We start from the raw sequence: 12342 nt of genomic DNA, 5'->3' as shown, positions 1-12342 counted from the left end.
CGGGTGAGGCTGGGTGAGGCTGGGTGAGGGTGGGTGAGGCTGGGTGAGGGATGGGGTGAGGCTGGGTGAGGCTGGGTGAGGGTGGGTGAGGATGGGTTGAGGCTGGGTGAGGCTGGGTGAGGCTGGGTGAGGGTGGGTGAGGCTGGGTGAGGCTGGGTAAGGCTGGGTGAGGGATGGGGTGAGGCTGGGTGAGGCTGGGTGAGGGTGGGTGAGGCTGGGTGAGGATGGGTGAGGGATGGGGTGAGGCTGGGTGAGGATGGGTGAGGCTGGGTGAGGGTGGGTGAGGCTGGGTGAGGCTGGGTGAGGGATGGGGTGAGGCTGGGTGAGGATGGGTGAGGCTGGGTGAGGATGGGTGAGGCTGGGTGAGGCTGGGTGAGGGTGGGTGAGGATGGGTGAGGCTGGGTGAGGCTGGGTGAGGGATGGGGTGAGGCTGGGTGAGAATGGGTGAGGCTGGGTGAGGATGGGTGAGGCTGGGTGAGGATGGGTGAGGCTGGGTGAGGATGGGTGAGGCTGGGTGAGGATGGGTGAGGCTGGGTGAGGATGGGTGAGGCTGGGTGGGGCTGGGTGAGGCTGGGTGAGGCTTGGTGAGGCTGGGTGAGGATGGGTGAGGGTGGGTGAGGATGGGTGAGGCTGGGTGAGGGTGGGTAAGGCTGGGTGAGGCTGGGTGAGGATGGGTGAGGCTGGGTGGGGCTGGGTGAGGCTGGGTGGGGCTGGGTGGGGCTGGGTGGGGCTGGGTAAGGCTGGGTGAGGCTGGGTTAGGATGGGTGAGGCTGGGTGAGGGTGGGTAAGGCTGGGTGAGGCTGGGTTAGGATGGGTGAGGCTGGGTGAGGATGGGTGAGGCTGGGTGGGGCTGGGTGAGGCTGGGTGGGGCTGGGTGGGGCTGGGTGGGGCTGGGTAAGGCTGGGTGAGGCTGGGTTAGGATGGGTGAGGCTGGGTGAGGATGGGTGAGGCTGGGTGGGGGTGGGTAAGGCTGGGTGAAGCTGGGTGAGGATGGGTGAGGCTGGGTGAGGATGGGTGAGGCTGGGTGAGGATGGGTGAGGCTGGGTGAGGATGGGTGAGGCTGGGTGGGGCTGGGTGAGGCTGGGTGAGGCTTGGTGAGGCTGGGTGAGGATGGGTGAGGGTGGGTGAGGATGGGTGAGGCTGGGTGAGGGTGGGTAAGGCTGGGTGAGGCTGGGTTAGGATGGGTGAGGCTGGGTGAGGATGGGTGAGGCTGGGTGGGGCTGGGTGAGGCTGGGTGGGGCTGGGTGGGGCTGGGTGGGGCTGGGTGAGGCTGGGTGGGGCTGGGTGAGGCTGGGTGCACAGGGCTCGACCCTGAGCCCAGGGCCTTAAGACAGCACCCCTGAGATCCTGGATTTAAATCCAAGCAGCGGGCCTGTGGTGATTAAACTGGCTTCTAAAGTTCAGAGAGTTGATCGTCTCAGCCTAGTCACAAACAAGCACGCCAAAACCACTTATCGTACTAAATCTGTTTCTTTCATTGGCAACAATTCCAGCTCTGATAATTAATGTATCGTTTCGGTTTATCTGCAACGAGCGCTGCTTGCGAGGTGCCATGGCCCGGCGTGGGTTCCAGAGGCACTCACAGGGACCTCAGAAGGGCGACGTCTTCCAGAGGCTGCCCGCGACCATGCGTTGGTGTCACGTGGCGAGCGGAGAGTCACGATCGGCCCCGCACGGCAATGTGCCACATGGTGGCCCCGCGCTGTGAGGGGTGACGATGACGACGATGATGCTTGTCACGACCAAGGCGACGCGATGTTATGAGTGACTGTGCTGCCCCTGTTGTCCTCTCTCTAGGGCCGTGTACAGAGAGGCAGATCTCTATTTGCTCGACTCTCCATTCAGCTACCTCGATGTGTCAACAGAAAAGCAAGTCTTCGAGAGGTGAACTTACGGGAAAAATATTTCTCGCTCCGTTTGCTGCGTAACTTGCGCCCGTCGATCATTCGCCTAACGCGGCGCGCGGGCTCCTTGCCGACAGCTGCATCGACGGCTTCCTGGCCAAGAAGACGCGCATCCTGGTGACGTCCAAAGTCGAGCACCTGCAGAGGGCGGACAAGGTTCTGATTCTGAACGACGGGGTCGTTTACTTCTACGGCACCTTCCCCGAGCTGCAGAAGAGCAAGCTGGAGATCCTGTCGCTCATCATGCAGGCGGAGCGCTTCGACAGCTGCAGCTCCGACCGCCGCGGCTCCATGATCACGGGCGTGCTGCGCCGTGGCTCCGCGCAGTCCGGTGACGCGGCGGCGTCGCCCAACGCCGCCAGCGTCTCGGAGCCGCCCCAGGGGACGCAGTTCCCGTTCCAGGCCCAGCGGTTCTCCGTCGTCTCCGCCGCCGGGACGTCCGTCGTCGTCGCGATCCCCACGGCCGGCCCGCACGAGCCCGAGGGTCGCCGGCTGTCGCTCATCCCGGACACGGAGGATGGGAAGCAGCTGCTGCCCGCCGCCGGCGCGGGGCCCCTGCACGCCAGCAAGCGCAGGAAGTCGGTGCTGCACCTCATGTTGGGGGTGTCGGCCGGCTACGAGAACACGCGGCGCGCGGCGCGCATCCAGCAGCACGCCCCACACGGCGACCCCTTCCTGCTGCCCAGCGTCGTGCCCCAGAGGCTGCACGCCCGCAAGTCGCTCACCAGCGTGGCGGAAGAGAGCGACGACGTTCCGGAAGACGACAACATCAAGGTGAGCGAAGTGTCGCCGCTCGTTGTGGATCGTACAACGGGTGCCGAGGCCCAACGACGTCAAGCCGCCGGCAACACACGGCGCAAAGTAGATGTCCACTTTTTTGGTTCTTTCGGTAAAGTCACGTGGGTGTAAAATAAAATAAATCACGACGTTTCGGGCGCAACACAAGCGTCCGTCATCAGGTGGGAAAGCATGGTCTGCTGCTGTTTTAAAACAGTCTGTCTCAGCAGGAGACTGTTTTGCTTTCCCACCTGATGATGATTGCTTGTGTTGCGCCCGAAACGTCGTGATTTATTTAATTTTACACCCACGTGACTTTACCGAAAGAACCAAAGAGTATGGATTCCTGCAGTCCCGAAAGCTCCAAATCAAGACAGATATCCAGTGAATTATTCATTCACAAGCGGCGCGTGTGCGGTGCCGCCCCAGGACTGCTTTGTGGACGCGGACGGCGAGGAGGGGGAGCTGGCGAGCTGGACCACGTACCGCCGCTACTTCGGCAGCAGCACCCTCTTTGGCATCGTGCTGTGCCTCAACCTGGTGCTCTTCGCGATCCAGGTACGGCCACGCCACGGTACAGTCACACCACGGCTGCCATGCCACGGTACGGCCACGCCATGGCTACAACACCACGGCTACCCCATCGGTACCTCATTTGCCAGTAAAAAATATGATAATTGTTTTTTTACCCTTCTATCTGGCAACAAAATTGACACCTTTTTTTACAAGGAGTCATGTTTGCATAGACCACAATACCTGCAGTCATAATGCAAACAAAAAACATAACTCTGATAATGATATGCGCTGTCCTTGAAGTTGATTGGTCCACACCCGAGACAGCTTTCCTTGAGCCTAATCTCACATGGTGTTGGACCAGATGACGCCAAAAGGCGCACGTGCGCCTTTTGGCGTCATTATCAGAGTTTTTTTTTGTTTGCATTATGACTGCAGGTATTGTGGTCTATGCAAACATGACTCCTCGTAAAAAAAGGTGTCAGTTTTGTTGCCAGATTAAAGGGTAAAAAACCAATTACCACAGCTACCATTCCACGGCGTGGCCACGCCACGGTACAGTCACGCCACGGTACCATGCCACGGTATGGCCAGGCCACGGTACAGTCACACCACGGCTACAACACCACGGCTACCATTCCACGGCGTGGCCTCGCCACCGCTGCCCCGCGGGTCGACCGGGTTTTCTAGCGCAGCGTCTCAGTCCGCACGACAAAAAATATGTGTCTTACAATCTGTTTCTTAATGTAATATGGATAAAAATGTATCAGCAATACCGCTTGGCCATGTCACACTGTCCATTGTGGTAATAATAAAAACATGTGTTCCCGTCTATTGATACATATTCTCTTCACAGGTCATGGTGTACGGAGTGGGACTATGGAACCTGCGGAGGTTGGTCCTGCGACGAATGTTTCGTGGAAACGTTTTGCTTCTGCGGTGGCGTGATTCTGCGTTCGCAATTAGCGCGATTCGGTGCCTTTGAGATGCCACTTTATGCTTCTTCTTTCACGCTGCTCCATTAAGGAATTCCCTCTCCCATCATCATCATCATCTTCTTCTTCTTGGTTCTTTCGGTAAAGTCACGTAGAAGGGAAGTAATAAAATAATAAAAATAAAACATGATAAAATAATTATCACGACGTTTCGGCCACAACGCAAGCAGCCGTCCTCAGGTGAAGACCAGGTCAGACGCTGTCTCCCCGACAGACCTGGTCTTCACATGAGGACGGCTGCTTGCGTTGTGGCCGAAACGTCGTGAGAATTATTTTATTATGTTTTATTTTTATTATTTTATTATTTCCCTTCTACGTGACTTTACCGAAAGAACCAAGAAGATGAATCCCTGCAGTCACGAAAGCTTTAAATCGAAAAATCATCATCTTCTCTTTCACCGCAAGCTCTTCCAATGATAGCCTCGCACAAATCAAAAAAATGTTTGCGCTCTGATCTATTACAACTTCAACGGTGCTGTTTGCTGCTGGATGCTTGAGTTTCTGGGCCTCGTGGGCCAGTGCTCACCTCCCACACTTCTTAGCCTCTTGCGTGCCATGCGGTTTGCCTGAAGACGGACTTGATGTGTGATGCATAACCTTCATAACGATTCATACTTTACACCGCGAGACACTGCATCACGTTGCGATTGGAACCGGCAGTGCTATCGCTATTTGTAATACGCTAAGTCCTTGCTCAATGTGTGGTGTTCACACAACGCGTTTTTGCTATAATGTGGTTCTTCCATTAGTAAAGCACCGTTATAACATAGAAGACGCACCGTTATAACGCAGAACACGCACCGCTATAACGCGGTTTTTCTGAGCGGTTGATGACGAACTACTTTCTTGAGCTGGGCGGCTGAGCAGTACGATACAGTGCACGTAACGATACGGCAACGCGGTGTTATACCGTCAGTTACCGTCCCGCCATCGCACACCGTGTGGGTACGTTGCGCCTCGACCCGAAACGTGATCGTCACAAACTGGTGAAATAGTTGTCGCTCCGCACGCCGGTCGCCTCTCGCCGCGGCGACCAATGAGCACGCGGTGCGAGCTCTGAACGTTCATGCGCCGAGTTTGAGTGTCGGTGACGTAACGACTTTTTCCTGTGGTCTCTCACCTCATGCTGCCTGGACAGAGCCGACAAAGTACCGTGTCCCCTTTTACCTCGCCCGTCCATAAATGACGTCACGCACCTGGGGGGGGGGGGGTCAGACATTTGTGACGATGTGTGACGAGGGCGGGGGGTGTTTGAGAAATGTGACGTCACATCAAAGTTCGCAACTTTTTATAAATATAGAATTGTTATAAGAACACTAATTGATAATTGGTTCTTTACCCTTCTATCTGGCAACAAAACTGACACCTTTTTACAAGGAGTCATGTTTGCATAGACCGCAATACCTGCAGTCATAATACAAACAAAAGAACATAACTCTGATAATGTGCACTGTCCTTAAAGTTGATTGATCCACACCCGAGACAGCTTTCCTTAGAGCCTAGTCTCATATGGGTTGGACCAAATGACGCCAAAAGGCGCACAACTCAGACTCCTTGTAAAAAGGTGTCAGTTTTGTTGCCAGATAGAAGGGTAAAGAACCAATTATCATATTTTTTACTGGCAAATGAGGTTCCCATAGAGAACACTAATTGTTATAACAGCACTCCTACAACATCAGAGTGCATCACCACATTAAATACGCACTACAATGACAATCGTTTTAAGCGACTTGAAGCATGTTTTCTTTTCAAAATGGGGGGCAGAGCTTTGTGACGTCATATTTGAGGGGTGGTCTGACTTTTTGTGACGCCGTGTAACGAGTGGGGGGGGGGGTCAAAAATCGGCCAAAATCGCGTGACGTCATTTATGGACGGCCCCTTATCAGCATCTTGAGCTTTTGCTATCGTATTCTTGGTTCTTTCGGCAAAGTCACGTAGAAGGGAAATAATAAAATAATGAAAATAAAACATAACAAATTTGAATTCTCACGACGTTTCGGCCACAACACAAGCAGCCGTCCTCAGGTGAAGAACAGAGCTGTCGGAAAGACAGCGTCCCAATGACAGCCCTGTTCTTCACCTGAAGACGGCTGCTTGTGTTGTGGCCGAAACGTCGTGATCATTTAATTTTATTATGTTTTATTTTCATTATTTTATTATTTCCCTTCTACGTGACTTTACCGAAAGAGCCAAGAATATGAATCCCTGCAGTCACGAAAGCTTCAAATCTAGAATCTTCAAATTCCAGTGGAACGTCGTCGTGGCACGCGACCCGCGCGAGCCGCTCGTCTTTGTGCCGGGTCTTCCCTTCCATGTCGCTTTGTGCACACGTGCTGACGACGGTGGTGGACAAGCACTGACGGCCGTCATGACAGCTCGTGACGCGTGTGAATGCGCCCCAGTCAAGAAGACCGCGTGAACACGACGCGGCCCGACAACGGCACGGGTGGCGTCCAAAGCTTCACGGACAACTACTACTACTTCTACATCTACGTGGGGCTGGCCGACAGCTTCTTCGTGCTGGACCCCATCCGGGGGCTGCTGCTCATCCACTCGGCGATCCGCGTGTCGGACACTCTGAGCCGCGGAATGCTGCGCGCCATCCTGCACGCGCCCGCCTCCTTCTTCCTGGAGAAGCAGCCAGGCACGAGCTCCCCTCTACCCCCCTCGCACTCCTCGCCGCATCGCCCCCTCGCTCACTCACCCACGCGGGCACCCGTGCGCCCACCGACGCGCCCACTGATGCGCGCACTGAATCGCTTATGCAGCCACTCAGCCCCCTCGATCATGCACGCAGTCACCCACGCACCCACTCGCTCACCTAGTCACCCACGCGCCCACTCACGTACTCACTCGCTCACCCAATCACCCACGCACCCACTCGCTCACCTAGTCACCCACGCACCCACTCACGCACTCACTCGCTCACCCAATCACTCACGCACTCACTCGCTCACCCAGTCACCCACGCACCCACTCGCTCACCCAGTCACCCACACACCCACTCACACACTCACTCACTCGCTCACCCAGTCACGCACCCACTCACGCACTCACTCGCTCACCCAGTCACGCACACACCCACTCACACACTCACTCGCTCACCCAGTCACCCACGCACCCACTCACGCACTCACTCGCTCACCCAGGCGCGCACACACCCACTCACGCACTCACTCGCTCACCCAGTCACGCATACACCCACTCACACACTCACTCGCTCACCCAGTCACCCACGCACTCACTCACGCACTCACTCGCTCATCCAGTCACGCACACACCCACTCATGCACTCACTCGCTCACCCAGGCGCGCACACACCCACTCACGCACTCACTCGCTCACCCAGTCACGCACACACCCACTCACGCACTCGCTCATGCACGCACCCAACCACCTTTTAACTCACGCACGCACTCACGCGCCCACTCATCCACGCACCCACTTACAAAGGTCACCCATAAAGCCTTAACAGATTGTTAGGCAAGTGCTGTTAGCGAGCACCTATTAAAAGCCGGCACGGGGAGGTGAGTGGCCAGCACAACGCCCGGCGCCACCTTTGCCCTCCCAGTACTGATGTTAACGGAGGAACCGCGATCATGAATCCCACTTTAACGCGACCTTGTTTCTGTTTCTCTAGGCTACATCATCAACCGCTTTTCAAAAGACGTGGCCATCACCGATGATCAGCTCCCACTGGCAATATTCGATTACTTCCAGGTGAGTTCTGTTGTGTGTGTGTGTCTAAGAGAGAGCACTTGTGCTTGTGTCTGTCTGTGTGTGTGTGTCTAAGAGAGAGCACTTGTGCTTATGTGTCTGTCTGTGTGTGTGTGTCTAAGAGAGAGCACTTGTGCTTATGTGTCTGTCTGTGTGTGTGTGTCTAAGAGAGAGCATATTCTTAGGTTTTTTCGGTAAAGTCACGTAGGTAAAAAAATTAAAATTAATAAAAGTAAAATAAAAATAAAATAAAAATCACGACGTTTCGGAGGCAACACAAGCTTCCGTCTTCAGGTGGAACCGTCACAGCATGATAGCTGTATCACTTGATTTTTATTTTATTTTTATTTTACTTTTATTAATTTTACATTTCTTTACCTACGTGACTTTGCCGAAAAAACCTAAGAATATGAATCCTTGCAGTCACGAAAGCTTCAAATCTAGAATTAAGAGAGAGCACTTGTGCCTGTATGTCTCTGTGTGTGCCGTGCCGGTCTTCATAGGCGCTTGCTAACAGCTCTTGCCCCAAAAGTCTGTTAAGGCTACACGGGGGATCTTTGTCTTTTACGTGTGAGTGAGGAGCAGTGTTGCAGAGTAGTTGACCCGCTGCGCTACGAATCCGGCGACCCAAGTTCGATTCCCGCTCACGGCCAACACCCGTGACGATTAATCTGAACCAGTCCTGCACCTCCCTTAGGTCGACTCAGCCTCAAATGAGTCCTTAGCTGGTGTGGTGCGTGGTCACTGACGCTCCCACTCCGCAGCTGTTCCTGATCGTGTTGGGCGCGGTCACCGTCGTGAGCGCCATGATCCCGTGGACGATGCTCGTCACGCTGCCTCTCGGCATCAGCTGCATGATCCTGCGCCACTACTTCCTGAGGACGTTCCGCCAGCTCAAGCAGATGGAGTCGGAAGGTGAGGCGAACGCGCGTGTGTCGCGGTTACAGGTGGGAACAAGTAAAGGTGCGGGCCAGACCCGCCCCTGGGGTACACGGCAAATCGTGGCGACCACCCCGGGCCCCGCGCTTTGGGGGGCCCCATGTTTCAACGTCACGGTGTCAGATGTAACACTCCCGGTTTGGTTTAAAGGCGTCGGGTGGCCCACGCGGTGGGATTTGCCCTGGGGCCCTCCCCCCCACCCCAATGGGCGGCCCTGGGTGCAGCCTGCCGTGGATTGCTAAGGGCCCTGCTAGCTGGCGCGTGGCCAGTACTTTAGCGTGAGAGGTTGAACAGTATCGAGATTGGGCACGAGTTCGAGGTGATGTTGCATTTTACCCAGTGACAATAAACCTTACTCACCACGTACAGCGTAAGTATTAGGAGGGTAAATTACTCAGAGATGGGGCCTAAAAGCCAAACGTGGAAGCGATGGGGCCTACAGAGGAAGGTATGGGGTCTATGATGATGATGATGATGCAGCAGCCAGGCAGCTCAGGGTAGAGCGAGGGGCTCGCAATCGGAAGGTTGCGAGTTGAAATCCCGGCTGTGGGGGTTGACTCATCATCCCTATGTGGGTTGACAAAGTGAATATCACTTTGCGGAGAAGTCAACAGTGGTTGTACTCTGGATCGATTCGCCCACATCCTAGTCATGTGGAATTTCCACCGCTGGCTTCTGGCAGTAAGAAAGGAGATGAGCACCGACTCATTGCTCGTTGGAGCGGGAGATCGCTCGGACGCTCGATGTCGAGTACAAGGAATGCCGCTGCCCGTGTGTGCACCTCTGCTAAGCCGTGTGTTTTGTTCCGTGTGCTTTTTTCCACAGCCAAAAACCCAATCTTTGCTCACATTGTCGCCACTCTGAAAGGGCTGTGGACGATCAGGGCTTTCAGCCGAGACGACTACTTTGAAAACATCTTCCACCAAGCCCTGGACATCCACACGGCCACCTGGTTCCTCTACCTCTCCGCCCTGCGCTGGTTCCAGATGCGAATCGACATCATTTTCACACTGTTCATCACGGCGGTGACGTTCATTTCCGTGGGGGTGAAGGGTCAGTCCTCGCCCCTCGCCCTGCTCCCGCGAGACACCCACGTTTCACACACACACACACACAACTCTCTTCTTGTTGTTGTTATTACGTGTAGCGTTTTACTCCAGGGATGGTTAAACTAAACTAGTTTATATTTTACCAGGCCACAAGTGATAGCTCCACTAAGTGGCTTAACACGTGGAAATGTTAAATATAAATATCTTTGGGACTGAATAACAGAGTTATTATCATTGTTGGAAGTAAAATGATAGTTGTTCATAATGGGAGGCATTTGAATGCCTAAAGTTATAGGTTTGCGTGTGGTTTCATGCACCTGCCCACTGCTCGTAAGACAGCAGCGTACACAACAACACAACACTGGCCGGTCTTCGTCAATATAATAACGCTGCCGCTTGTTGTCACAGGTTACAGCGAAGGCTCCATTGCCATTGCGCTCACGCTGGCCATGAACATCATGAGCACCTTCCAGTGGGCCATCAACACCAGCATCGAGGTGGAGGGCATGGTGAGTGCTGGCCAAAGCGCCGCTCGCCCCGCTTTAATTGAGTACCTGGTGCTGTGTGTAAACGTCATCATTCGGGAGACAAACATGCTGGCCACCCGCCTCCTCGTGTCCCCCTGCCAGCTTTCATAAGTGCTGGCTTACAGCACTTACCCCAGGAGTCTGTTAAGGCTATCCGGGAGATCTTTATCTTTGATGAGCGTGTGCAGTGCGTCTAATGAGTGAATCGCGTGATGCACTCAGATGCGTTCCACGGAGCGGATTTTGCGCTTCATGGACATCCCGGAGGAGAGCAGTGGCTTCGTGGTGACGCCGCCGCCGCCTGACTGGCCCAATGCCGGCCACCTGGAGGTGGTGAACCTCTCCATGCGGCACTCGCCGACAGCGCCGTACGTGCTCCAGAACATCTCCTTCAACGTCCAGCAGGGACAGAAGGTGCTCCACGCACGCCGCTTGCTTCACGATGGCCGTGCGAGGCGTACGGCCGCCACCGTTTGCACCGTAGACCAAACCCAGACGCGCTTCTCAAGACGGCCGAGGCCTATGATCAAAACTGTGCAGTGAAGTGTGATGACAGAGTTCCACACAATGTCGGTACCAGGACTCTCGGCAAAAATCAACTCCCGCCGCCCAAAGACAAATGCCAATTCTGGGATTGGACTGCACAGCACAAACAGATCATTTACAAGAATGATTGTGGAAAGGAAAGTTATATTTCTGGGACGTGTAATGAGAAAATAGGAGACTGAACATGAATATGTGTTTTACTGGTGCAGGGAGCCGGGGAAGACAGTGATTTAAGTTACACTGTAAGCAATTTGAATGACTGGATGCAACTGGGAGGAGTATCTGATACAGAGTTTGTGAGTAAATACCACGGACAGAGCCGAATGTAAGGAGGCCACAGTCGCCGACATGAGAGAGAGGACTGTACCAGGTCCAACTGGCCAGGTGGTGACCCTGGTGAGGTGGCGCTCCGGCGCTTTGGAGGCAAGGGTTGACGGCTCACAGATCTGTGAAACTCGCAAACCCACTGGGCAACGAGGACAGCCAGGAGAGGGCGGTGCGCAGAGGTCGCAACCGGGTACCCGATACCCGTACCCTACCCGATACCCGGCTACCCGTACCCGGCCGGATACGGGTATGGGCACCCGTTTGCGACCCTGGTGCGGCCGGGTACGGGTAGGCCGTGAGTCACTGGTGAGTAACCGTTTGTCACTCATTTCGGGTAGGGTACGGGTAAGGAACGGGGTACCCGTACCCGGCCGGTACGGGTACGGGTAAGGAATCCAAACTCGTTTGCGACCTCTGGCGGTGCGGCAAGCGGGCTCGCGAACCCGGCGTGGGCGCGCGGGGCGTGACCGGCGTCGTTGCGTCTTCGCACAGATGGGAATCCTGGGCCGCACGGGCGCGGGGAAGAGCACGCTGCTCGCGTGCCTGCTGCTGCAGAGGGACGTGGAGGGAGAGGTGCGCATCGACGGCCTGTCGGCGCGTAACGTGGCACCCTACACGTGGAGGTCGGCGTTCCAGGTCATCACGCAGGTGAGGAGGAACGTTTACCGTTGGCCTCCGGGTCGCACGTTCAAGTTCAAGTTCATTCGGCTCTTGAATCGGGTGCAACCGCAACAAACAAAAAACAAAAACATGAACAAAAAACATCTTAAAGTGAATATGTGACTAAGTGCAAACGTTGAGTGCGATAGACATGATGCCGTGGCAGCAGTTGGGAGTCGTGGGCAGTCAAGAAAATTTTGAGAAAGCACGACCGTGTTCACCAACATCGGCCGGTGACATTCCTCCCAGGTTGAGGGTTTGCACGTCCAGGTCTGGACATGCCTAGGGTAGGTGGCGTTGCCGAACGGCGTCGCTCGTCCCGTAAAGCGGAGCCTGGCGCTGCTCGGTGTGGGCGGATCGTGACCGTCCCTCTTCACGCTTTTAACAA

At 55.1% G+C, this 12342-nt stretch overlaps 1 protein-coding gene across 3 annotated transcripts in view; it reads left to right on the top strand.

The window, feature by feature from the left end:
* The window catches only part of CFTR (CF transmembrane conductance regulator), a 79869-nt gene that overhangs the window by 57880 nt on the left and 9647 nt on the right, over positions 1-12342 (top strand). For 2 of the 3 annotated variants that reach the window (XM_078613068.1, XM_078613067.1), the window contains exons 15-25: positions 1798-1884; positions 1982-2678; positions 3111-3239; positions 4051-4088; positions 6592-6833; positions 7830-7909; positions 8671-8821; positions 9671-9898; positions 10303-10403; positions 10644-10835; positions 11787-11942. In XM_078613068.1, coding sequence (XP_078469194.1) covers positions 1798-1884; positions 1982-2678; positions 3111-3239; positions 4051-4088; positions 6592-6833; positions 7830-7909; positions 8671-8821; positions 9671-9898; positions 10303-10403; positions 10644-10835; positions 11787-11942 — 2101 coding nt within the window. The remainder of the gene's footprint in view (positions 1-1797; positions 1885-1981; positions 2679-3110; positions 3240-4050; positions 4089-6591; positions 6834-7829; positions 7910-8670; positions 8822-9670; positions 9899-10302; positions 10404-10643; positions 10836-11786; positions 11943-12342) is intronic. The other variant, XM_078613070.1, reaches the window with a different exon arrangement.

This window comes from Lampetra planeri, chromosome 40 (assembly GCF_965212315.1).
Source record: "Lampetra planeri chromosome 40, kcLamPlan1.2.h2, whole genome shotgun sequence".
NCBI lineage: Eukaryota > Metazoa > Chordata > Hyperoartia > Petromyzontiformes > Petromyzontidae > Lampetra > Lampetra planeri.
This window is presented reverse-complemented; position numbering and strand designations above follow the sequence as displayed.